The sequence below is a fragment of the Sturnus vulgaris genome, chromosome 5 (assembly GCF_052056855.1).
Source record: "Sturnus vulgaris isolate bStuVul1 chromosome 5, bStuVul1.hap1, whole genome shotgun sequence".
NCBI lineage: Eukaryota > Metazoa > Chordata > Aves > Passeriformes > Sturnidae > Sturnus > Sturnus vulgaris.
Window position 1 is genome coordinate 28,301,545 of NC_142247.1, and position 23,214 is coordinate 28,324,758.

The window sequence follows — 23,214 nt, forward strand, 5'->3', positions numbered from 1 at the left end:
TCGTCAAGGCTTTCTGCTGAGTTCTGAATTACTGTTCTGCAAAGATTGTCTTCCAGAGTAAGGGTGTTTAGTAAGTTGTCATATAGGATCTAATTTGGGGTGGTTCTGTCTTCCTCCAAAAGATTTTCCAATACTTCCCGTTGTGGCTGCGTATGTCTGAGTGCTTGGCAAAGTAACATTGTGCTTATGAAACTCAAGTCTTCCCAGTGTTGGTACCCAGATCGCTGTCTCAGTGCTACCCTAAGACTACATAGGAGGCTTAAGGGGAGGCGGAGGAGCTGTTTCAGTTTCTGACGGAATTTTCTGTTGGATGGTGGGAGAAGAGTGTGATTTACTTGAGACAACTGCCCAGAAATGTTAAGTGACTAAAATCTAAACCAGGAAAAGCCATTTCAGGCTATATTTTCTCTGGTTTTGTAAGAAGGCAGTTATTCTGTAGATGGTTGTATTCCCCCCCTTATGCTCACCCTGTAATTCCTAAACCACATGTGCTGAACTGTTCAGAAACTAACTGGCTAGAAAGGAAGCGTTTAAACAAAATGGGCAGGAGGGGGAAGGATAAGCAGAAAGGAGCATTTCTAAAATCGGCTTCCGTGATAGGATTGAAGATCTCTGTGTAACACCATTCTAATAAAAAAAAAATAAGTCCAGGGAGCTGGAGCATCATTTAAACTGAATTGTACACAGGGATTGAAAATGAACCTTTTTTTGCAGAACTGATACTTAATAAATCCAAGGCCAGGCTCAAGGTCATTGAAATATTGCTAACCTTGAGAATAGTGGGGTTTGGAGTCATTAGTTTTTTTAAATATTTGTATTTCCTTTGACAAATAGTCTATTTCTGTTAACATGCAAATTGCAGGTTTTTATTAGAATGTGCCAATTTTTTTTTATTTCTTGGTAGATCAGAACTTTAATTTCTCCACTTGTCCCCATTGCCTTTGATTTTACTCTGCCTGGCAGCACAATAGAGTTTAAAATGCAATAGAATTTCTGAAAAAATAATCTTTCCTGGGCAGTGTTTTTGTTTTATATTGTTCAGTATTATCAAAGGCCTTCTTAGTTTTATGCTTTACAAAATCTGGTAGGTGTTTTTGTCTTGTTCAGGGTTTTTTTTTTTTAGAAGCCTAGAATATGAAGGCTTAAAAATCTTACCCATTTTAGAACAGGTAGATCAAGCATTTGATCTGTTCAGTGGGAATAGAAAAAAACTCAGAGGTAAATTTAATACCAGTGGCCATGCCTGAATATATGTAGGGGTTTTCTGGTTTGGGGTTTTTTTTCTCCTTTTAGATTATAGTATCATTTGTAAAAAAATGTGAACATGCTCTGAAAATGTTTTGAAAATTCCACAATGAGATGCTCAAACATGGTTTTAGGAGACGAGCTGTAGGCTGTAATTTGTGGGACAGTGTGCACACTCATTATAACTGGTGTCCCTAGGGCCAGAATAGAAAAGCCTGGAAGATGTAGTGATTAAGTGTTTTTATGGATTTCCTGTTAAGCTCCGAGAACACCTAGAAAGCACAGTTCCGTATTGGTCACAGTGATTCAGAAAATACCCACTAAGCTGTAAGAATATTCATGAAAAATGATCTGTTTTCGAGAGGACTCTTCTCATGTCAGACAGGGCTGCCATCCAAAGCTGCTCCCGGCCTGCCCTGGCTGTGCCCTTTCCCAGAGGGCCCCTGTGCTTGTGGGCAGGGACAGCTGAGAGCTTCCTGCCTTTGGCAGCCTTCTTCCTCCCTGGCTGGGCTTGGGCAGCAGGGCAGATGCGCTTGCAGTCACACGGCATCACCGGCTGCCTGGTACCTGCCAGGATTGGGGCTCGGCGGCCTCTTGGCCCCGCGCCCCCCGCTCCGTGCCTGCCTTTGCTCATGTGACACACTCCTGACACAGAGGGAAACCGAGGGGACTTGGCAGGCGCTTCGCGGGACTTGCCAGCGAGTTGCAGTTCTTAGAATACGTCTGGGTTATCTGAAAAGCAGTTGTGTTGGTGATGTCAATACAAATAAATGTCTGAATGGCAGGAGGTTCTTTTACACACCTAGGAAAGACATGTATTAATTATTATTTAAAAGCACGTGGGTTTTTAAAAATACGTTGCATATTACCTAGGTTAACCTTCTCTTGCGCACTCCTCTGACAAGTGGAAAGCTGAATTGGATGTGGACTGTACCAAAATTTAAAAAAAAAAAAAAAACAACTTTCATTTCAATGCTAGTGAAAAGCTAAGGTCTTTTAATATAGTCATGACTGCAGGCTGAAAAAAATCTCTGAAAATGGCATTTCAAGTACTGATAACCTGCCATACCTAGAAAGGCTTTAAATATAAATTACTGAATATATAATAGACGTTTTCCAAATATTGAGAAATAAGTAGTGCTGAAAACCAGGTGCTAATCTTATGTACTTAATATATTAATGTTTTTGGGGTTTTTTTAGTGTTAAGATTTAAACTAAAGGAGTTTTTATTTAATATGTGAATAGTTAAAAGGTTAGTTCAAGTTGAATTTTTTGTCGTTGGCCAGAGCTGCAGGAATTTGTAATTTAGGAGTACATTGCACATAGAAAAGTACGACTTTTATTTTTTAAAATACTGTTTCTCCACTGTAAAATTGAGTAAACTTTTTTAATAAAATGCTTAGGCAAACCCCGCATTTGCCATCCCTGTTCTCCAGAAAACAGGAGTGAACCTTACAGATAGGATCGTAACTATAAATTGAGTGAAATGTTAACAATTGATATTAATATCCCCAGGATTTTTTTAGTTTTGTGTTTTTTCCCCAGAATGTAGTTCACATGGGCAAAGATTGAAAAGTTTTCTGTTAAAGGCCTGATGGGAAAGATCCCAATTTATCTTGAATCATCTTATCTTGCCCAAGTATTTCATTTTCCACCAGGTCAGTTATGGGCTCTGCCTTGCTGCAGGAGTGAGGGCTGGAGTCAGCCTGACCAATTGGTTGGAAGCAGAGGGTGAAGCAGGATCATTACTTGTGACAGCAGTGCAGACACAACAGGTCCCAATGGCCCTGGTGCCACAACGTCTTGAAACTGCTAAAACTTGACTGTTGCAAAGAAATGTGGTGGTGGTTTGTGTTGTTAAAATAATTGCCACCACTTCAAAATTAGACTACAGTCTAGAAATACGGAAATCTAGCAAAGTTAATTAGATTCTCTTGTGAGATAGGTAAATTTGTGCTTGTTTCTGAGACTTACATGCGGTAATGAAAAAGTTCTCCCAAGCATCCTAGCAAATACCGTGCTATGTGACTAGGAGAAAAAATCTCTGGAGCCTTTAGACAGAAGCTGTATGTATGAAGTGCCACTCAGCACCTCCTTTTGCTTCACCTGCTAGCTTTTTGAGCTGAGCTGCTGTGTTTGAAGTCTTTAACTCGGTTCTTCACCTGTTACTAGCAAACACACTCTTCTTGTTGTAGATCGTCTTTTTCTGCCTTTGAAGCTTACGCATCTTTTTGCATCTGTTCACATTCTAACTGGTTTTTCTGGGTTGTGCTTCAGTTATCCTTAGTAGTGGTTAGTAATGTGCGACTTTTCAGTCCTCATTGAAGTGGCACTCCTGTGCTTATTTTAGTCATCCTGTGTTTGGTGGCACACTTTATATAACAGAGGTGTAATCTAGAACTTGCAACCCATTTTTTAACTTCTTTGTTCTAGTACGGGATTATTGAAGAATTTCTGTGTACTTAACAATGGGTGGAGCGTTGATGTTGGTATTTGCAGGGTTAGGCAGATTTTGGTTTCCACTTTGCTTGGAGGTAGAAGGTGGTATGTGTGTTTAAGCTTTGATAGATGGTTGTTGAGGGTTCTGTAGCCATTTGTGTAGCTGCAGGCTGAGAGCCAGGCTAGGGAGCCAAGAGCCTCTTTTGAGAGCTCTGCTTTCAAATACATAGCAGCAGCAAAGGCAGAGAAAAATATCTCTTATACAGGAATTTCTGCAAAACCTCCTCAAAGTCTTGAACTGAAACCAGCTCAGAATTCTGAAAGTAGTCGCAACACACAAACTTCATGGAAAGGTGCTTTATTTGTCAATCAGGAGCGACCAGATTTTAAGAGCAATGACTGTTTAGTGAATTGTCTGTGTTTTCTGGCTTTGTTATAAAGTTCTGATAGATTAGACCTTAAGAGTGATGGGAACAGTGAAGGACTTGAGGACTTACTCTGTACTTGATACTGTCTAAATTGGCATTTATGAAGAAGCAAATGAGCATATTCATACCTCAAGGAAAACCATTCTTTATTTGTTCCACTTGTAATGCATTAGCTAAAGGATGGTTTCATTATATTCTGCATTCATTAGTGTTGCTTCAGTGATGATGTAAAACAGAAGCAGTCCTGGTTAGAAATATATATTATTCTAAAAGTGTTAGGATCAGACCATGTCCAGTGTTAGTGGCAAGAGTAACAATAAGTTGCCCGTTCACTGTGCAGCAGGAACAGGATCTTCTGTGCCTGCTAAGCCTCAATTAAATAATGGTGTTGGGTACTGGTTAGACAGGGGTTGCTTTGCGGGTGGAATATGATACAGTTTTTAAACACATACTCCACCCAGTTAGTAGCTCTCCTTGAGTGAAGCTTTGGGAGTCCCTTGCCAACATGTTGGGACTCATACTTCAAAAATGTGAGTGGAAGTTAACCGTTTTTTGTTGATGTATGTTAATTCAGAAAGTCAGCAGCATGAAAATGAAAATTCACTTTGTTTCCTTTGCATAGGTTGCACCACTGGTTTACAATTAGAGGTTACAGTTGGATTATAAAGAGTAATTCTCATCAGTGCTTTGGGATTGTTGACAGTACTGTATTAGGGTACATCAGAATTGTAAGAGATGCTGGGTCAAAGAAGTCATTGTTATAAGCATGTTACTGTGCTAAGCACTGTCAATACATAAGTGTTCATTCTGCTGGTTTGTGATTAAAATACACTGAACAGGAATGACGTTGTGGTGGCTTGTTAATAGATTAGACTTGGGAGTTCAAAGTGAATTGTGTAGTACAAGTGCATATTGTAAGCTTAACCTCCGGATGTTCCTTAATCAGAAGTATGCACTGGTCTTGAATATTAATGTTAATTTTATAGTCAGTATGTTTTATAGAAAATGGAAAACTCCCTTTAGAAAGTTTGCATTACTGCCATAATCTCTTGAATATTTGTGTATCTTAGTTTCCTTATGCTTGTAAAGGATATGAAATGTGCAAGTATAGAAGTTTCCTTGGTGTTTTGCTTTTTTTCTTTTCAGTTCTGTTTCAAAGTCCTCTGTTTACGAGGGAAGTAATCTCTTAGAGGAATGTGGTTTGGGACAGGTACTTTAAGTAAAACTAAAGCTGATGCTTCTTGGGGAAAATTTGTCTTTTCTCCATATAAATTTTATCAACCACATGATTTTTCTTTTAGTGGAAAAATCTAATTGGAAGCACAGGGATGGCTTACAGTAATAGATGTTGACTCCTGTAATACCCTGGTAAATTGCTTTCATTTTTTTAATGAGCATGAATCTTAAAGATCAAGTAGTTGAATATTCTGCTATTCTTCAGAGGCAGGGTTAAATAAATTGCTATTCTGAGCTAATTTCATAATTTAGCTATTAAAATAGAATTTGTAATAAGGTCTGAAATATCAGTGATAGTGTCCTCTTCATAAATGCTCAAGAATATTTCTAAAACTTAGGTGACTGCAGCTACTTGTTGCTTGGGTTTATGATTTTCTTATTCCAGAATGTATAAAGCCTTTTTTTTTATACTCAGTATTTAGATTTAGCGTTCACTTGTTTGTTTGACAGTACAGAAAAGGTCTCAACTTCCCTACAGTTTGACAAGCAGAAGTAGCACCTTGGTTACCTGCTGTATTGGAGAAGTTCTTGGCTTAAGAACACATCTGTTTGTGTTGTTTTAGTTCTTAGAAGGCATTTACATAAATCTCACTTGCTGTAGGCGGAGTTACAGGTGCCTAGTGGATGGATCCATAGATTTTATTCTTTCCTCCCCACCCCAGCAGCCTGTGTAGGTCCCAGGCCATCACCCACTCAGGATGATTCATCTGTAGGTCAGCAGCAGAATAAATCTTCTGTCTTTGCCAAGAAGTGTGCACTATTTAGGAATATCGGAGCTCACAAAATTCATGAAGAAATAAAAGCATTTTTTTCTGAGGCTATCAGACTTGCGAATGAGCTGCCAGAGGGATGTAACAGTCAGTCACTGTTAGAATGTGGTATATGGCACCTTTTCTTTTTGATAAACTTTTCCTTCTGAAACAGCATATATTAAAAAGAAATGCAAATGTATAAAATTGCTTTTTGTAGGAAAGAAAATGTAAATACCCCAATCATTTGTAAGGAAACCTTTCTAAAAGGCACAGTGCAGAAAGAATGAATGTTTAAAGTACAAATACAAATGTGTAAAGTATCTTTGAGGCTGTTGTTGATCAGCTGCTGCCACTTTCTTTTTCCCCTTTATGCTGTCTTCCTTGGGTTGGTAGTTGTGATTATCATGCTAGCCACTTTGATGAAAAAATACTGTATTTCAGCTGTAGAATCAGTACTTAGTTGTGGTAGAGATGTGGAAAAAGCTATTTGGAGTAATGTCTGAAAATACTGTTTGCCAACTTTACTTAAGGAACCTGAGCTTTTCAGCAATTTTCTGGTCTTGGTAACTCCTTGACTCCTGATAGGTTACTGCTATTAGGCCATCAGCTGTGGGGTTTTATTTAAATACTTTTCTTTATTTTGTTGATGTGTCTTTATTTGGAAGAATCTTTACAGTCAACATGTATTTCTAGATGCTGTGTTAAAATTGCTGGCAGAGTCTATTATTCTATACAAACTGAACAATCTGGCCCCTTGTTTTATTTATAAAGGTTCAATGTATCTTTGCCTGCCTACATCAATCTGCAAGGGAGTGTCAGAAAGGCCCCGCATTCGCCGAGCCGTGAGTTATCAATAACTTTTCAGATGTGTTAATGAATGTGGAACAAACGCAGTTATGTGTTTAAAAAAATAAAGATCCACCTCCTAAAAAGAAGAAAAAAAACCCAAAAAGAAGTGCAGAACTCTTTACTGCAGTAGCAGGCATGATTACAAAGGGATTATTCTCCATTTTAAGTAGTGTAGGTATAACCAAGCAGTAAGGTTGCCCTCTAGAAAACCTATTGTTGAACTGCTTTGAAGCTCCTTGGTGTGTGAGTTACAGGTTATACCTGTTGTATCCTGCAGGCAAATTAAGCATGTGTTGTTTATGAAAGCTTTTGTTTACTTAATAATCTGAAACATGGCCCATCTGAAAATGTTATGTATTAGCATCCTATACATAGAACGGATATTTTAAAATCTGATTACATAATAGCAAGAAAGGTTTGTCTAAAACTACACGGGTTTTTTATTTCTCTGTTGTTGTAGTTAACTTCAGTAATGAATGTGGCTTCTTGAATTGTTTCAAATCTAGTTTAGAGTTTCAAATTATGAAGCCATAAAAAACCCAATAACTGCAAAATATATCTACACTCTTTAAAATATTTGATGAAATGGAAGAGGCTGCTATCTGAGCTCACTGTGTGTCACCTTTTCTCCCAGCAGCCCTTCTTGCTTCAGTAATTCACCAGTAGGTTTTCAATGATAAGAGATCATATAAAATTGTTATGTTTTTTAAAAAAAGGCTGCATCCTTAGAGAGTTTGAGGTGTTTTATCATGCCTGTGTTTTAATGAGAAGAGAGCCGTTGCAGTGATCTCTCTTCTGAATTACAAACAGTGACAATTATGTTACGACTCAAAGGGAAACAGATTCAGCCCTCATCCCCAGAATACCAGCTGTTGACTTTGTTCTGAAGACTTCAGGTCTTGCTCCAAGAAGGGGTTATTTAAACTTGCAATTGGACCTCAGGGTCTGGGCAGGTTGATGCTTCTGCTGATGCAGGAGCTGCAACCTGCCACGATGAAGATTTAATTAAGATGTTCCAGCCCAACAAACAGCATGTAGAAGAAAAAAGAAAAAAAGGTTTATCATGTGGAGGTATGCAAACACCTCGAAAATATTTTGCATATAGGCTATGCCCGTATGTTTGACTGATCTTTTTTTTTCAGGTTTGTAAGCATTTAAAATCATTCTTCTGCCAACTCTTTATGCCACTCCCATCAGATGTTAAAGGGTGCATTGCATCCAAGAGCAAAATCATAAATGAGTATCAGGTGGGATTTGGTGAAGACTCAATGTGTATCACTTTGTGTTTATGAGGCTGCTTTGAAATGCTAATTCTTGCCTAGAAATACGTCACTATTTCATGCAAAGTCTGAACAGAGCATTATATAGCTCATTTAACAAATGCTATTGTACCAAAGTGTTTTTAAGCTAATACTGACTTTCTTGTTTCAAGCACTTTTCCTGCTGCATTTTTGAAGGGGAAGTGTGAGAGGATTTTTAAATAGCATTATAGAGCATTAAAACACATTTGTGTTTTTGGTGTTATTTGACAAAGAAGCATAGAGTGTTTTGAGTTGTAGTTTCCATAGATCTTCAGTATGTGACAGGGCACTGTTAACGCTTTGCATGTAGCCTGCAGAACATGTCTGACTGCTGCAGATTTCTGACCTGGAATGTGCTGATTTCTATATTGCAGGTGACACGACCCGTCAGCGAATCAAATTCAGTGATGACCGAGTGTGCAAGAGCCACCTTCTCAACTGCTGCCCTCATGATGTGCTCTCTGGAACTGTATGTAGCTAAATCTCGTGTTTATTTAGATAAAAGTGGAGAAATTGAATTATATTTGTTCTTTGTAGTGTTTCCTTAAATTTCATGGTTTTCAGTGGTTATCTGGCACTCTCTGGTAGTTCAGAGGAACTTTCATAAACAGCTAATTTATGGGTTCTGAAGTTAATTTTTAGAATTCTTCTGTTCTGTATGGTAATTATTACCCAAATTTCATTGTGTACTGTAACATAAAACGCCACATAACAGTACATACATGAATTGCACTATAGCAGAGTGGCCTTACAGTGGTACAGTCACAAGCAATAGAAAGAAATAAAATCTATGGTATGCATAAGTTACGATATTACTTTCTTGAAAATGTATATTGTAGTGGGAAAGTATTTCACATGTATTTGTATAGAGGAGTACAGAGATTTTTCTCTCTTCAGAAATATTTTAATGAAAATAATTGAAAGTTCAAATAATTGAATTTCTAAAAGTTGAGGTCCGTTTAATATGATAGTGATACTATACAATATCCAGTTACCGTGCCATTGTCATAAATTCCAAAGGAATTTTTAATCTTCATTTATGGCATATTAGTAGCTCGTTTGAAGTGGGCTTTTATGTACTCTGGAGTAGAAGTTCCACTGTCTGAGCACAGGAAACAAGGGGTTTAAAAACATGTCAGTAGCTTTGTCAGTGTGCTTGTGCATTACTTTGTGATCCTTGTTTAAGGTGGCTTATTTTTTGTGAAAGGCACGTGAGTAATGTTTCATTGATTATTTAACCTAATGTTTGGTGATGAGAATAATTGAGAGATATATGTATGATGATACATAGGGTCCCACGTGCCTACTGTTCTTAATGCTGCTAGAGTAGCTTTTTTCACTGATGTTGGCACATTTTGTTACCCTTTGGCACTGGGGAAAATAGGTACTGGAAAATCTGTCTGAAGGATTATTTGAAGCAGTATTGTGTATCAATGTATATATAGTTTTATTTTGAACTGTTTTCTGCATTACTGCCCAAACAAAATGGGGGAAAAGGAAGAAGAATTTATTTTCACCTGTCTCTTATGTTGGATGGTGCTCTGGTTGTGTGGTGAGCAAAATAACTCCTGATTGGGGGAGATTTGGGACATACTGGTATGCCATCAAAACATACAAAGGCATTGGTCATCATCCACAAGACGAAACTTGTCAAAGATTTGTTTGACAGCTTTTTATTGTGGTCCAATTTCTGTAAACAAAGATTTCTGTAACAGCTGTAAGTAAAGAAATGTTTATCTTCAGAACTACAAAAGTCGTAGGTGTTGTGCAGCAGCGCCTCTTGTGCTGCAGGTCAGCCGTGTGGGCTGGGGCAGCTGACACAGTTTAAGTCCTCACTGGAAGTTTTCTTCAGTCTCATACCACAGTCTGCTGCAGCTCTTGGAATACTAAATGAAACTGCTTCTTTAGAGAATATCAGTCTTTTCCTTCCTCAATTAGTCATCATACCAGAAAATGTGTTCCACAATGTAAATCTGGGTGCAGAAAAGCAGTGACTAGTTTAATCCTTTTAGTGGGAATAGTAGAAAGGGAAGACAGGCTTTACCTGTGCTGTGTTATGTTGTGCTCTTTACCTGGTCATAGATTTGCAGGAATCTTAACAGCAGTCTTTAAAAGGGCAGGAAGCATGGAGTCTTACTGAACAGTTTGTCACTGATTTAGAAAATGACTGTGTTCTCCAGAGTTTTGATTAGGAAGATCTTGATCCATCTTTGCATTCAAGACCTTGTAAAAAAAGTTGAGTGACTTTTTTTTTAATTCAAGCCCCTGAATGCTCCTGAAAGAGTAAGTCCTCTGGGGACATTGTATGAGGTCTACATTGACTAGATTATCAGTAAAATATTGGATATGAATTGCCTTTTATTTGTGTGTCACAGGATGATCTACAATTCCTGGGTACTGTTTATTACTGTTCCTGTCTGCAAAATGCAGACTTCTATACATCTTTAGTCTACCCACTCTTTTAAAAGCACTCAAGGAGGACATTCACAGATAGCACAAGACAAACAAAGTGATTCATATGAGTAGGCCCTGTTATTTTAGTGTGTTCTTTCCCCTAATGGTCTAATTCCTAAAACTCTGCAAAGGCTTTGATTTCCCTTGATAATAAAAACCCATGTTCCTCGGGTTGCAGTATGTATTGGTAAAGGCAGTGTGTGCACACTTTTTGTTTAAGGATTTTATTTATTGATATGATTTTGTGCTACTAAGTTTCTGTGTTTGTAGACTTTTAAATTTCAAGTCGAGCAGTCAGAAGTGTCTGCCTGGTGGAGGTGATTTTGTATTAATGATCATGTGGACACCAGTTTGCACATATAAGTCAGTGATTTAAGAATTTGCTCAGTCATTTTGAGCTGAAAATTTTATAATGAGAATTTAGTAAGACTAAAACTTGGCTGATGAGACACTGAATAATTTTCCTAGAGCTAGCGATTTTTGGGGTTTTTTGCCTTACAGGGTTAACACTGTTACTTTTACCCTTAATGATTGCTGATGATAAGATTTGTGAGTTTTTTGGTTGTTTTGCTTTGGGGTGGGTTTTTGTTTCTGGGTGTTTGGTTTTTTTCTTTACGAAAGTATTTGTTTATCCATACTATGAGACTGGGGACCGAAGCTGCATGTGTAGGAGTCAGATGTCCCCATAATGGTACTAAACTGTTAAGCAATATTCTCTGGATGTAACTAAGGTCTCTGCTGTTTTCTGCACAGGTTTTACAATATGTGTGTGTTTTCTCTCTCTTTGTATATTTCTGAATGAATAGCAGAGGACTAATGAAAATGACAAGGTGGGAAGATGTAAAACTAATACCTTCAATAAGGTTGTTATTATTAAGTAGCAATGTCCTGAACAGTTTTAACTCAAGTAGCTGTCTTTGAAAATCTCAACACTTCTGCATTAATCTGGCTTTCTTATCAACTTGATTGTGCTTCCCTGATGAAAAAAGTTTCACAAATACTATACGTGGTCTTGCAAATGATGGTTCAGAAACTATCTGCTCAGTGAATTAACTTCGTATTTATGTGTATTTGTTGAGAAAAGTTACTTCTTGCATTTTATTTATTACAGACCTGAAAATAGGCTCTGTTGGCTCACCCTGCAGTTAAGCATATCTCTAGATGCTCCTAAATTTATTGCATGAAGCTCTTCAGGACTCTTACTGACTAAAACCACATTAATCAAGACCTCGGTTTAGCAATATATTTGAACACATTATTAACTTTAATCTTATTAGGAGTGGAATTCAGCTCTAGATTAAGACATCTAAATTTAGATTTCAGCTGAGGAGCTGGGTGTTGAAGCTCGCACTGAAGTCAGAAGGTACCTAGCAGTGGAGCCTAGAAAAAGATGGAGTTCACCTGCCCATGGGTATCCCTCTCATGGTGGCCTGAATCCATTTAGGCTCACTGAATGTACTGTCTCTATCTTGTTTTACTGTGTAAGAGAAGTTTGGATAGTTCACACATATGCAGATAGGTGTTAGTAAGGAGTTTTAATCTGTAGTTGATTTATTTGCCAGTAGTCTCACTGGCTGTGGAACTATTTGCATGCTTAAAACTTGGTGTTGGGGTGTGACTGATTTTGTTGTACTTCTGGAAAAACATTAGAAGCTGTAAGAAGGCATTGTGTCTGAGGGTATCAGCTTTTCAGTTCAGGACTAATTCGATCATGTGAACTGCTTCATCTTAGCAAATCAAATTAAATTAGGCTTGCATAAGCTACCTCAGTTTGAAGCCTTCAAGCCAGTGGTGATGAATTGTAAAGTGCACTGTGGTCCTCTCAAGTGATCATGGCAATCTCCTGAAATGTATTCTTAATTTCTTTGGCCAACACCAGGAAGGTGAACTGATCATACCACATTCCATTTTAGTGGGTTTAATTTATTGAGGTGAAGGGGTGGTTGTTACTTTCTGCATGGTTATCAATTTCAGTGTTAATATATTTTATAGTCAGACAGTAAGAACAAATATTATGTAAACACTGAAATATCTCATTTAATAATAAGAAAGACTGCTGATCGTTTTAGTAGTGAAGATTTATTCTAACAAGTTGAAGTCTTTAGAAGTGAGTGTATGGTTACATGGAGATATGTCTTTTAACAAGTATTATACTTCAGAAGATATCTGGAATTCAGTGGTTACTAAGGACTTAATAATTTCTGCATCTTTTTTGCTCAGCATTTCTTGCCTGCTAGTGAAGTCCTACAAAAGTTAACTCTTAGTGGAGTCAGAACTAAAGTCCCCTTCTAAATATGTGTTGCTTACAAGAAAGATGGGCTTTATCACATGTCTAGAAATTTGTTCAAAACAAAATTGTTAGTGCAGCTGAAGAATGAGTTCCATAATTAGGAAGATTTCAGCAAAGAGTCTGTCTTCAGCTTCTTATCAGTAGTAAGTGCTCTCATACAGACTCTTGTAGTGCCTTGACAGTTTGGTAAAGGAAGAGATCTAGTTCCTCCAATATCAATTTTTCAGCAATGTCAGATCTTTCTAAGCAAACAAACAAAAGATATTCTGTTGCTGAATATGAACTGCTTTTGTATCTTTATATCTAAAAAGAAATATTTACATAAACACTGCCCAGAGTATCTTCTTTCAAAAACCTGCCAAAGATACCTGCTGTTTTTACAGGTATTTGATAGTTTGTGCTACTGTGTCACAATATTTGGCTCAACATCAGCCCTTTGTGTTTTAAGTACCCTCAGCTTTTCTGTTCTCTTTCTGCAGTCTCTAGAGTATTTTCAGTAATCAAATTTCTGATGTCAACGGAACTCATAGCAGTTGTAAAAGTGCCAAAATAGGAATTTTGCTAGGTAGGTAGGTAGCTCAAGAGCTGAAAAAGAGGGGAAAAACTCCACCTTAATGTCACATTCCAGAAACAGCATCACATCAGAGTTAAGTTTCCTATTCAGTTATTTGTCAGCTACTCAGTGCACATTTATTTAGCACATAAACTCTACAGATTGTCTATTGCCAGATCCTTGGCCAGCTCTTCCTTTTCAATTCAAACTCAATTAATGTGGTAATTTTTTGTACCTGATTTGATTGAAGCAGCACTATGCAAACAAAATATATGTAATCCATATTTCTTTATTATACCAAAGGCATTCCATCTATTTTGTGGATGGGATGACAAAAATTATTACTAAATCATTTCAATACAAAGTTTTTTGGGATGCAAGACCAGTTTTATAAACCTCAGCTCTAGGAAATCAAGCAGCTTTAATTGCCCATCTAACACTAAGAAATAAAAAAGTATTGCAAAAAATGGTCAGTACTAGAAGGCATTCGTTTCTTCAGCAGAATTCAGCAATAGCAAAAGGATGTGGTTATGTAGACTAATCTTCAGCAATAACTTTCATTTGCAATGAAGAGTCTCCAAATGTATAGGCTTTCTTCAGGTTTCAATCTCAGTAAAAGTGCAGAAAACTGCAAAAAGACCCAAAGCATGGCTTAGTTTACTCAAAAAACTTCAGTTATGTCTAGCCTGGGGACTTGGATATTTTCACCTTTCTTTGTGCTGTTCATCTGAACTGCTCTGTAAATCGCTTTTAAGTAGTGTAAGTCTGTCTGAAAGTCAATGTACAGACAGTAAAAAACAGTGTAAATTTGTTCTTTTCAAGCCTTCCATTAACTCAGTGTCTGAGCATGACTCTCCCTCCTAGCCATCTTCTGTTTCAGATGTGATTGATCTTTAAATAGCAGACTACCAATGCTTGTTCTTTGCCTTTGGGGGGGAGGACATGTCTTGGCATCAAATTGCAAGGTGGACTTGTGGAAAAGGCAAATAATGTGTCTTACTGTATCTTCTGTCCATTTTCATCTGCTGCCCCTCTACTTTGCACCTACCCATGAACCAAATCATACTATAAGCTGCTCTGTGCTTGTCAAGGTTTTTGGCAGTCAGGATCCAGCATAGACTTTTGACAGTAATGAATCATCCCCAAGATGAGTTGTCTTTGCCTGATGTTGCATAACTTACACCAAGAGAAGTGCTTTGTAGCCTGTTTTTGCGTTTAATATGTAAACTTATTTAAGAGTTTTAAACATAGTGGGTTTTTTATATCTCTACATTGGGGTGTGCTAATGGAACTTCTATGAAAGACCTTTTGTAGTAATAATTCTGTGAAGACTTTCAAAGGATTACCCAGGACTAGTATAGGCTGTGTTAAGGAGCAGTTCCAACAACATTGTAATTTCTTCGGCAGCAAAACTAATAATAAAGAATCGTTTTCTCTTGTACCTTGTGCTCTTTGTTATGCTACTTATTTATCAGACTGCCCTGTCGGGTCAGCGGGGGAAAGGGGAGCCAAAATTTCTTCTGTTGTGATTGAGGTATCTAACAAACAGGGATCCTCTATAACAGACTCCTTGTCTCCCAGAATTCCTGCTAACATTACTGAAGGCTTTCAACAGCTTTCGAATTTGCCATCTTGGTACTGTAAGAGATCCCAGCTTCCTAAGTCCACTCTGTTGTCCCCTACATATTGTCATCACATTGTTTGTATGGCTGCCCAACAAATTGGACAAAGATAGATACACTGGTGAAAAGTTTGCCTCTGTGTTTGGTTTGCTAAGATATTTTTTTACCCAGTCACTACCCAGATTGTGTTCAACAGCACAGGCAGATGAGCTGGCATGGAGTGGGACAGCACAGGGATAAGGGGAGGACAGAATGTTTCTCAGTAGTAGTGCTGGCTCAGACTAATTACTGTCCTTCTGGGCTTTGGATTTACAATTCCCAGAAAGAAGCAAAGAAATCAGAAAATGTACTGTTTTGTGGAAGTTAAATCCAATCCAAATAGAGAGGAAGAAGCATAAAACACACGTAAAGTGAAACAGCATGTCATGGTAGTGTTACTTGAATTCTGGGTGTTTTTAGTGTGTGATGGAATTGAATAAATGCATGAAATAAAATATGTATGCAATTGCATCTTAAAATATCGGAGGATTTTGTGCTGTGATGGATGTGTTTCAGGTTTTTTGTCATTGTATTCAGACCTATTGAAGTGTCACTACCTTATCTATGCATTTATAACTTAAGAGCCTCACTTCAAACAGAATCGACCTTGAGTTTCACTTAAAGACTTTATTCAGTACAAGAGATTAATCAGCATGAAGTCAATATTTTCACAATTTTAAGATAATTTTCAAATGTCTAATTTTCAGATAATTTTTAAAAGTTCTTTCACATTGCTCTCCTAGTATTTAAGTACTTTTTGGAAAAAATGCTTCCGTTTAAATAATGTCAGCATGACTTGGAAAGAGACATCTATAATATATTGCTCAGCTTCAAGGTCTTTGTGGATTTGCATCAGTTAACAAAATTGCTGAAGTCCTGTGTAGTTGCAAAAGGGAAAAGCTAATCTTATCCTTTATCATTGCAGTCAGATGTTCCCTATTGCAACCAAGTGTTTTCCAGAAAACACATTTATGGTGGCTAAAGGGGGTTTAAATAATTCCAGTTTATGAAAAACCTTTGCAAATTCAAAATTCTGTATTTTACAGATATGAGTCTTTTTCTCTATCTGAAACTTCTGTATTAAATAAACCAAAAGCTTCCATAAAAATTGCTTTAATGGTTTCACTGGAAGTCTTGAGTAAAAATTTGAGAAGACTAAAATAATTGGACTTTGTTTATTTTACTATACTTATGAGGCTTGGTTTGTTTACTAAAATCCAAGTATTTTATTTATTAAAAACAAGCAAACAAAAACCCAACAACACCCTCACTCATTTGGCTTGCAGCACATTCTGCATTAACATTCATCTTCTACTTACAAAACTCACAGTGCAAGTTACTAATTATTTTAGATTTGGGTTTAAAATTCTTATTTAACTACAACAGTAACAACTCTTTCCATCAGAGTTCAATTTTCATCATGTCCTTTCAATGTCAAGATAGGATTAATTCTTCTTAATAGTAAGTTAGCAGTGCCAAGAGCAGACTTAACTGAAACTGTGCTGGTTTTAAGTGCTCTAAATAACAATCACTTCCAATCATTATACATCAGTCTGTGCTGTTGCAGAGAGGCTGCTTTGGGTTCACTCAGTTTTGTTTCCATTACAAATTGGTTGGGGGTGGTGGTTTAGGTTTTTGGTTCGCGGGTTTTTGGTGATTGTTTGTGGGTGGAGTTTTTTTGATTTGTTTTTTGTCAAATGCACATTGCTCTGGCTTGGTCACCAGACTTGCTGTGAACAGACTGAATTAGAATTTCTTGTGCTGTTTCCTATTCAAAATTCAATTTGAAAACAGTAGTTCTTACCTAGTAAGATTCTGGGTACTCTCCTCAGTGACATTGTATGCAAGATAAGTGATGCAGCCTACTTAATTTTTACATTCATGCTTCCTTCCTGCCCCTTCTAGAGCAGTTTTAGATTACAAGTGAAATATCTGTACATTTTCTTCCCTGGTTCTTGAACATAGTCCAACATTCAGCTCATTTTCCCTCATTTGCAAAATGTCTTGCATGGATTTGATTTTTGATTGTCTCACTTGAAATGCTTCAAGAATGTTTTTTAAGCAGCACTTAGAGTGGTGCTGTGGTTGTAGCTCTTTCGGGTGATGAATATAACTGGAACACATTATCATGGAGTGTGCAGACGGGTTCAGGTCCAGAATTTGGCCATTTAATTGCCCTTTGTTTTTGTGACTTCAGTCACTTTTTTGAACTTCCAGTAAAATAGCATTTTTGCAGGACATTAATGATGCTTTGTTATGCAAACAGCCATTATTATAAGATAAGCTGTTCTCTGCTGTTATTATTTCCTGATTCATGCATGTCTGTCGAAGACCTGGCATCATCTTATAGTTTTGTTAAACTCTCGTTACCACAGAGGAGATGACTTGCTTCAGAATATTTGACTGTTAAAGAAAATCATGCTAACCTTATTCCTTGTAAGACTTTTCAAAAGTTAAACCACATTGCCTTTGTCTTTTCAGAGAATGGACCTTGGAGAATGCCTGAAAGTGCATGACCTGGCATTAAGGGCAGACTATGAAATAGCATCCAAAGATCAAGATTTCTTCTTCGAGCTTGATGTATGTATTTTGTCTTAATGGTGGAGAGAAAACATTAGTTTGTGTGCTTAGGTGAATAAATTGAGCCACAGATGTTGAGTTTTGTTACAGACTGAAGGAAAACTTTCGGAAAGCAATTTTATAAAGAGACAGAGAAACTCTTGGCACAGTTACATGAAAGATATTTGCCTCTTCATGATTATATGCTAATTTGTGTTGGTAGTCATCTCTAGGTAGAACTGTTAACATCCTCTTAGAGTATGATAAAACTGAGTGCTATCTTAGTGTTGTCAAATAGCAAGCAAATGTTAAAGCTATGTATGCTTCGAAGATAGTTTTAAATTCTACACTTAACAAAGAAAGTAATTTCATATTGGAGATAACAAATCATATACTTTGTCTCCATACACTGTCGTTTTTGAACTCCCAACTAGGAAGTTAGTCTTTGCCAGGACAAAAGGGTTTGGGGTTTTTAATTGTTATTTTAAAATGGTTAATTTTTTAACCATTGGGGATGGTTAATATACCTACTTAAACCCTAGTGAAAAAAGTTTCAGTATTGCAGGTAATGGCTGGACGAAGTGATCCTGAATAGCCTTCCAAGAATTGTAATGCCACTAGAAATACTGCTACTTCTTCTTTGAGATGGCTTAAGACAGATTCACTTCCAGATTTCTGCAAATACTTAGAAACTATGACAATGTGTAGATTACAAGTTCTTAAACCATTTGTATGAATATGTGTGATTAGTCAGCATAAACAGGTAGAATATTGTTTCATTAATCACTAAGAAAATCTTGTGAAAATTAAGCCTTAGAGCTGATGAAATATCTTGTTGACAGCATTGATCCTTGTTCTTACTGATGTTTTAGGCAATGGACCACCTGCAGTCATTTATTGCAGACTGCGACCGGCGAACAGAAGTGGCCAAGAAAAGACTAGCAGAAACTCAAGAAGAGATCAGTGCTGAAGTTGCAGCTAAAGTAAGCATGTCAGACAAGTTACTGCTGTCTTTTTGGAGACTGATTTTTCTAACGAGCCAGTTTCAAGTTTTGAAAATATATAACATCTGAGAATTCATACTGAAGAGGGGGAAAAAGTAATACATTTTCTCTATCCTTCATAAATCTGCCTTTAAGGCACAGAAGAGAACAGAGGGAAGAGACCTCTGATATTTTTGACCTCAGGTATCTTGACTCTGAATCCATGCTATAGAAATGTTAGTACTTCTTACACTTTTTGATCCAAACTTCATCTATAAAGTAAACAAAATCGATGTTCTTTTCTCTAGGTCTTTTTTGAATTAAAAACAACCCTATAATTTTTCTGCACATATATGCAAATGCTAGGAGGAATGGTTGTACAAATAGTAATTTTCAAGACTGGTATAGACAGTGGTATAGTGAAGTTTTCTGAACAAAATTGTCTTCTGGAATTTTACATAGACTTGCAACTCAGCCTTTTTCTGTGTTTTTTGCAGAGAGACATTTTCTGTTTCACTTTTAACTGGAGAATTTCTCTCTGTGTGTTTGTTTTAATTCTATCCTAATTTTGCATATCATAACTCAGTAGCAGTTCAGATTGTTCTCCATAATTAAACGTATTTTCTGTGTTAAGCCTTTTCTTGTCTTTCAAGGCTGAAAGAGTTCATGAATTGAATGAAGAAATTGGGAAACTGTTGGCCAAAGTAGAACAGCTCGGAGCTGATGGGAATGTGGAAGAATCTCAAAAAGTAATGGATGAAGTGGAGAAGGCTCGGGTAAAGAAGAGAGAAGCAGAAGTAAGTTGATTGTGTAAGGCTTGGGGGATGGAGAGGGCAGGGTCAAATATTAAATTGCTCTGTGTAATGCAAGACATCTTTTGTCAATTCCTTAGTTAATTGGTACATGTAAAACTAAAGAAATTGCTTTGTGGCATCCTGTACAGTTAAAGGTTCTACCCTTCAATATACTCCTATGCCATTAAAATTATACTTCCACAAATGATGCATTTATCTTAGTTTGGCTATTGGTCAGTTGTATCTGTGGACACTACTTTTGTGGCTGTGATGGTTGCACTGACTTAGCTGGTTGGGTCTCACAGCTCTTTCTGTGGCAGCCCTGTTGTAACCTCGTGCTAAAAAGCTTCAGTGAAGTGATCCATTGTCTTCACTAAAAGAAAGTTCATGTCTTGTGTATCAGGAAAGTCAAAATGATCCTTGTAATGTTCAGGTGACAACTCACCAAGAGCTTTTCCGTATTTTATTACACAAAGATACTGAAATCTCTAGAAATCAGTATCTGCAGTTGTTTCAATAGTACCCAGAAGGATTGCTGGCAGTCTTGCTGGTCTGTCATCTGAATGTCTTCAGGTATATTTTGCTCAGATAATGTGTAAAATGCAGATAGATTTCTCAGGAAACTAATACTGGTTTAAATGTGGTTCAGAATTAAAAGGTGTCATATTTTCATAATACATCAATATTGTAATTGTAGTGTTAATGTGTATTCATTGTTGTAAATGAAAAAGTTGCTCATCCTTCTATGTAATATAATCTTAAGGTAGTAATTACCCAACTTTTTATTTTTAGCTTACAAAACCAATTGCTGATGTCCTGTTTTTAAATATATTCAGTTTGCAAAATAAGGAAACATGCCTTGATCTTAGTGAAACAGTTGATGTATGAATAGTGTGAATTAACTAACGGGTGTTCTGTTGTACATTGAATTTGGTTATTTGTAGTGTATCTTTGGTAGAATGTCATCCTTGTGTTTATGTGCATTTTGAAGTAACAGCAAATGGTTTTTTTTTTCTAGGAAGTATACAGGAATTCTATGCCTGCCTCTAGCTTTCAGCAGCAGAAGCTACGGGTTTGTGAAGTGTGCTCAGCTTATCTTGGTCTTCATGACAATGACCGACGACTTGCTGATCACTTTGGAGGAAAACTGCATTTGGGATTTATTGAAATAAGAGAGAAGCTTGAGGAGCTCAGGGTAAATCATTCGTACATTTTTTGTGTGTGCTTCTACTTAATTATTTGCTAGGCAACATTAATGGAATTTTTCTTTCTCTGTGTGTGAATTTTTTTCATATCACTTTAAACTTTTGGATTTCATTAGCCTAAAAACACTAAACATTCTAATTTAGCATCAATTACCTGGATAGATTTGTAAGATGACCTCTTTTGCACTGAGGTAGATTAAAACACACATTCGAAGTAATGTATCTTGGGAACAAAGAACTTGAATCTCCTTGTAAAATGGAGAACTGTATTTCAAATGAGCAACAGCAATGTTGAAACATACGAAGTAGTCGTAGAAGATAGCCAAATGAACTTTGCTTTTAGCCAGATGATTGACTAAAAGAAATAAGGAGACTCTTGAAAATACAAGAGCATGTAGTAAGGAGGATGATAACACTTGGAAAAGTTTTCCAAAAAATGCAAAGAAATGCTTGGAACTCAGACAACCTGCTGTATAGTGAATGACTAAAACTCAATTTGTTTATTTTACTTGGACAAAGATTAGGAAATGACTTTGAATAGAATCCAACAATTCATGGCTGTATCTATTCAAAGTGGGAATACCAAATTATGTACATCTTGAAGTCAGAAATAATTGTTATGGAGAGGTTGCATGTTCTCTATAGCTTGAACATTTGAGATGCAGTTGGAATATTATAACCTGTCTTGACCAGAAATCATATGGAATGATCTTCTGGACTTCTAGTTTTGAAGAGGATGGATTTGAACACTGATACCATTTATGACCTTAACATACAAATTATGGAGTTCACAGCTCAATCAAGCATTTTAATTGTAGAAATCACTAAAGATAGTAGCTAAATTGGTTGAAGTCCTAAGAGCAGAAATTGCTGCTACTGGATTGGAATAAATTGACTTGGTTTATGGTCCATAATATTCCAGCTGTCTTGCATGGATACTGTGACTTACCCTTTGGAGAGCCCCACTCTTCCTGTTGATGATGTTGGCAATTGAGGCTGGTGTAACTTAAATCTTAGATGCTTAGAACAAGTCATGTGTGCTTCCTTTCATCCCTCCATGAAATTATGCCAAGAGCCACTTGAACAAGAAACCTTGCTTGTAGTTAAATTGCTGATATTGTACAAGGAAATACAGATATAATTTGACATAAAGGGTTGAAATAACTAATTATTTACACCATTTGGAACAAAATATGCATGGATAACTATTTCACATTCCCAAAGCATCAATAAATTAATCTTTCAAAGTGCTTTGCTAGTAAAGAAAGAAAACAATAACTATCCCCTCCTTCCTCAGAGCTCTCCTCAGAGATCTAATCAAGATGCTGCTGGGGCAATTCCACCTCTCAGAAGAAGGTCTTTACAAAGAGTTGAATTTCTTGCATCATGTCCAGAAGGTGGCAAGACTTGGGTTTGGCCAGATCTCCAGTTGTGAGTTCCACATCTGAGGGCCCTCTACTGAGCGTGCCTTGTCCCCAGTAGTAGTGAGTTCACCCTGGGGGCGACCAGCTGAAGCATCTGCTCTAACTTTGTCCCACAGTCATAGTACAGAAACAAGTAGCCTCAAAACTTAGGTGTTGGCCCAACCAAGTCCTTTAAGAAAACAATTAACTCTCCTGGTTCTGATTCCTTTCTGCCTTTCCCCAGTGTCCAAAATATGATAGGATTGGCATGGAAACTCTCACATTAAAGGCATGACTTACTGTTATGAATTCCCCCTTATTAAAACCTTAATATTTAACTCTGCATATTTCAGGTCTTCGTGTAACACTCACATGCAGCTCTTCTGCAATAACTTCTGTTTCTTCAAGAAAACAAAATATGTATATATATATATATATATACTGAGGAAGAGAGTGGGAATAATATACACAAGGGAAAGGGGATATGCCTGAGGGAAAGAACTGAATATTGACTGTCTAGATTACTTTATAGAACCTTCATGTGAGAAATTTTTTAATATAACTTAATATATTCTTTTGCTTTCAGAGGATTGTGGCTGATAAACAGGAGAAACGAAATCAGGAACGTCTGAAACGTAGAGAGGAGAGGGAAAGAGAAGAAAGGGAGAAACTACGGAGGTAGGGATCTGTTTTAATTGCATGTACAGTATGACCTATTTATGTTTCTTAAAAAAACTCTAATAAAATTATACACATTTCTAAATTTGCAGAATTACAATAGTTTGCGTTCCTTGGAAACTTAGAAGGATTGAGATGGAATTTTATTCTAAATTTTAAAACATGGAATTGTTCTCATCAAAAGTCTTTTTAAAAACTACTGATAGTATTTTCTCTACATATTTGAACAAAGGGCCTTTAAGTGAGATAATTTTCAGGTGTGTACCTTGTTTTGAGATCTGACATGTGAGCTTACACACATATGCGCTCCTTACATCTCTTAGCAATTTTCTTCAGAGGTATTAGAAATTCTCCTTATTGGAAATAGTTCAATATATGATTAAG

General features: G+C 36.9%; 1 protein-coding gene across 5 annotated transcripts in view; it reads left to right on the forward strand.

The window, feature by feature from the left end:
• Positions 1–23,214, forward strand: part of LOC106856903 (putative RNA-binding protein Luc7-like 2) — a 32,010-nt gene that overhangs the window by 4,165 nt on the left and 4,631 nt on the right. For 3 of the 5 annotated variants that reach the window (XM_088165219.1, XM_014882604.2, XM_014882605.2), the window contains 6 exons: positions 8,625–8,719; positions 17,690–17,788; positions 18,640–18,750; positions 19,404–19,547; positions 20,563–20,739; positions 22,739–22,830. In XM_088165219.1, coding sequence (XP_088021345.1) covers positions 8,625–8,719; positions 17,690–17,788; positions 18,640–18,750; positions 19,404–19,547; positions 20,563–20,739; positions 22,739–22,830 — 718 coding nt within the window. Of the gene's footprint in view, positions 1–6,921; positions 6,943–8,089; positions 8,197–8,624; positions 8,720–17,689; positions 17,789–18,639; positions 18,751–19,403; positions 19,548–20,562; positions 20,740–22,738; positions 22,831–23,214 lie in introns of those variants that run through there. The other 2 variants (XM_088165218.1, XM_088165217.1) reach the window with 2 other exon arrangements.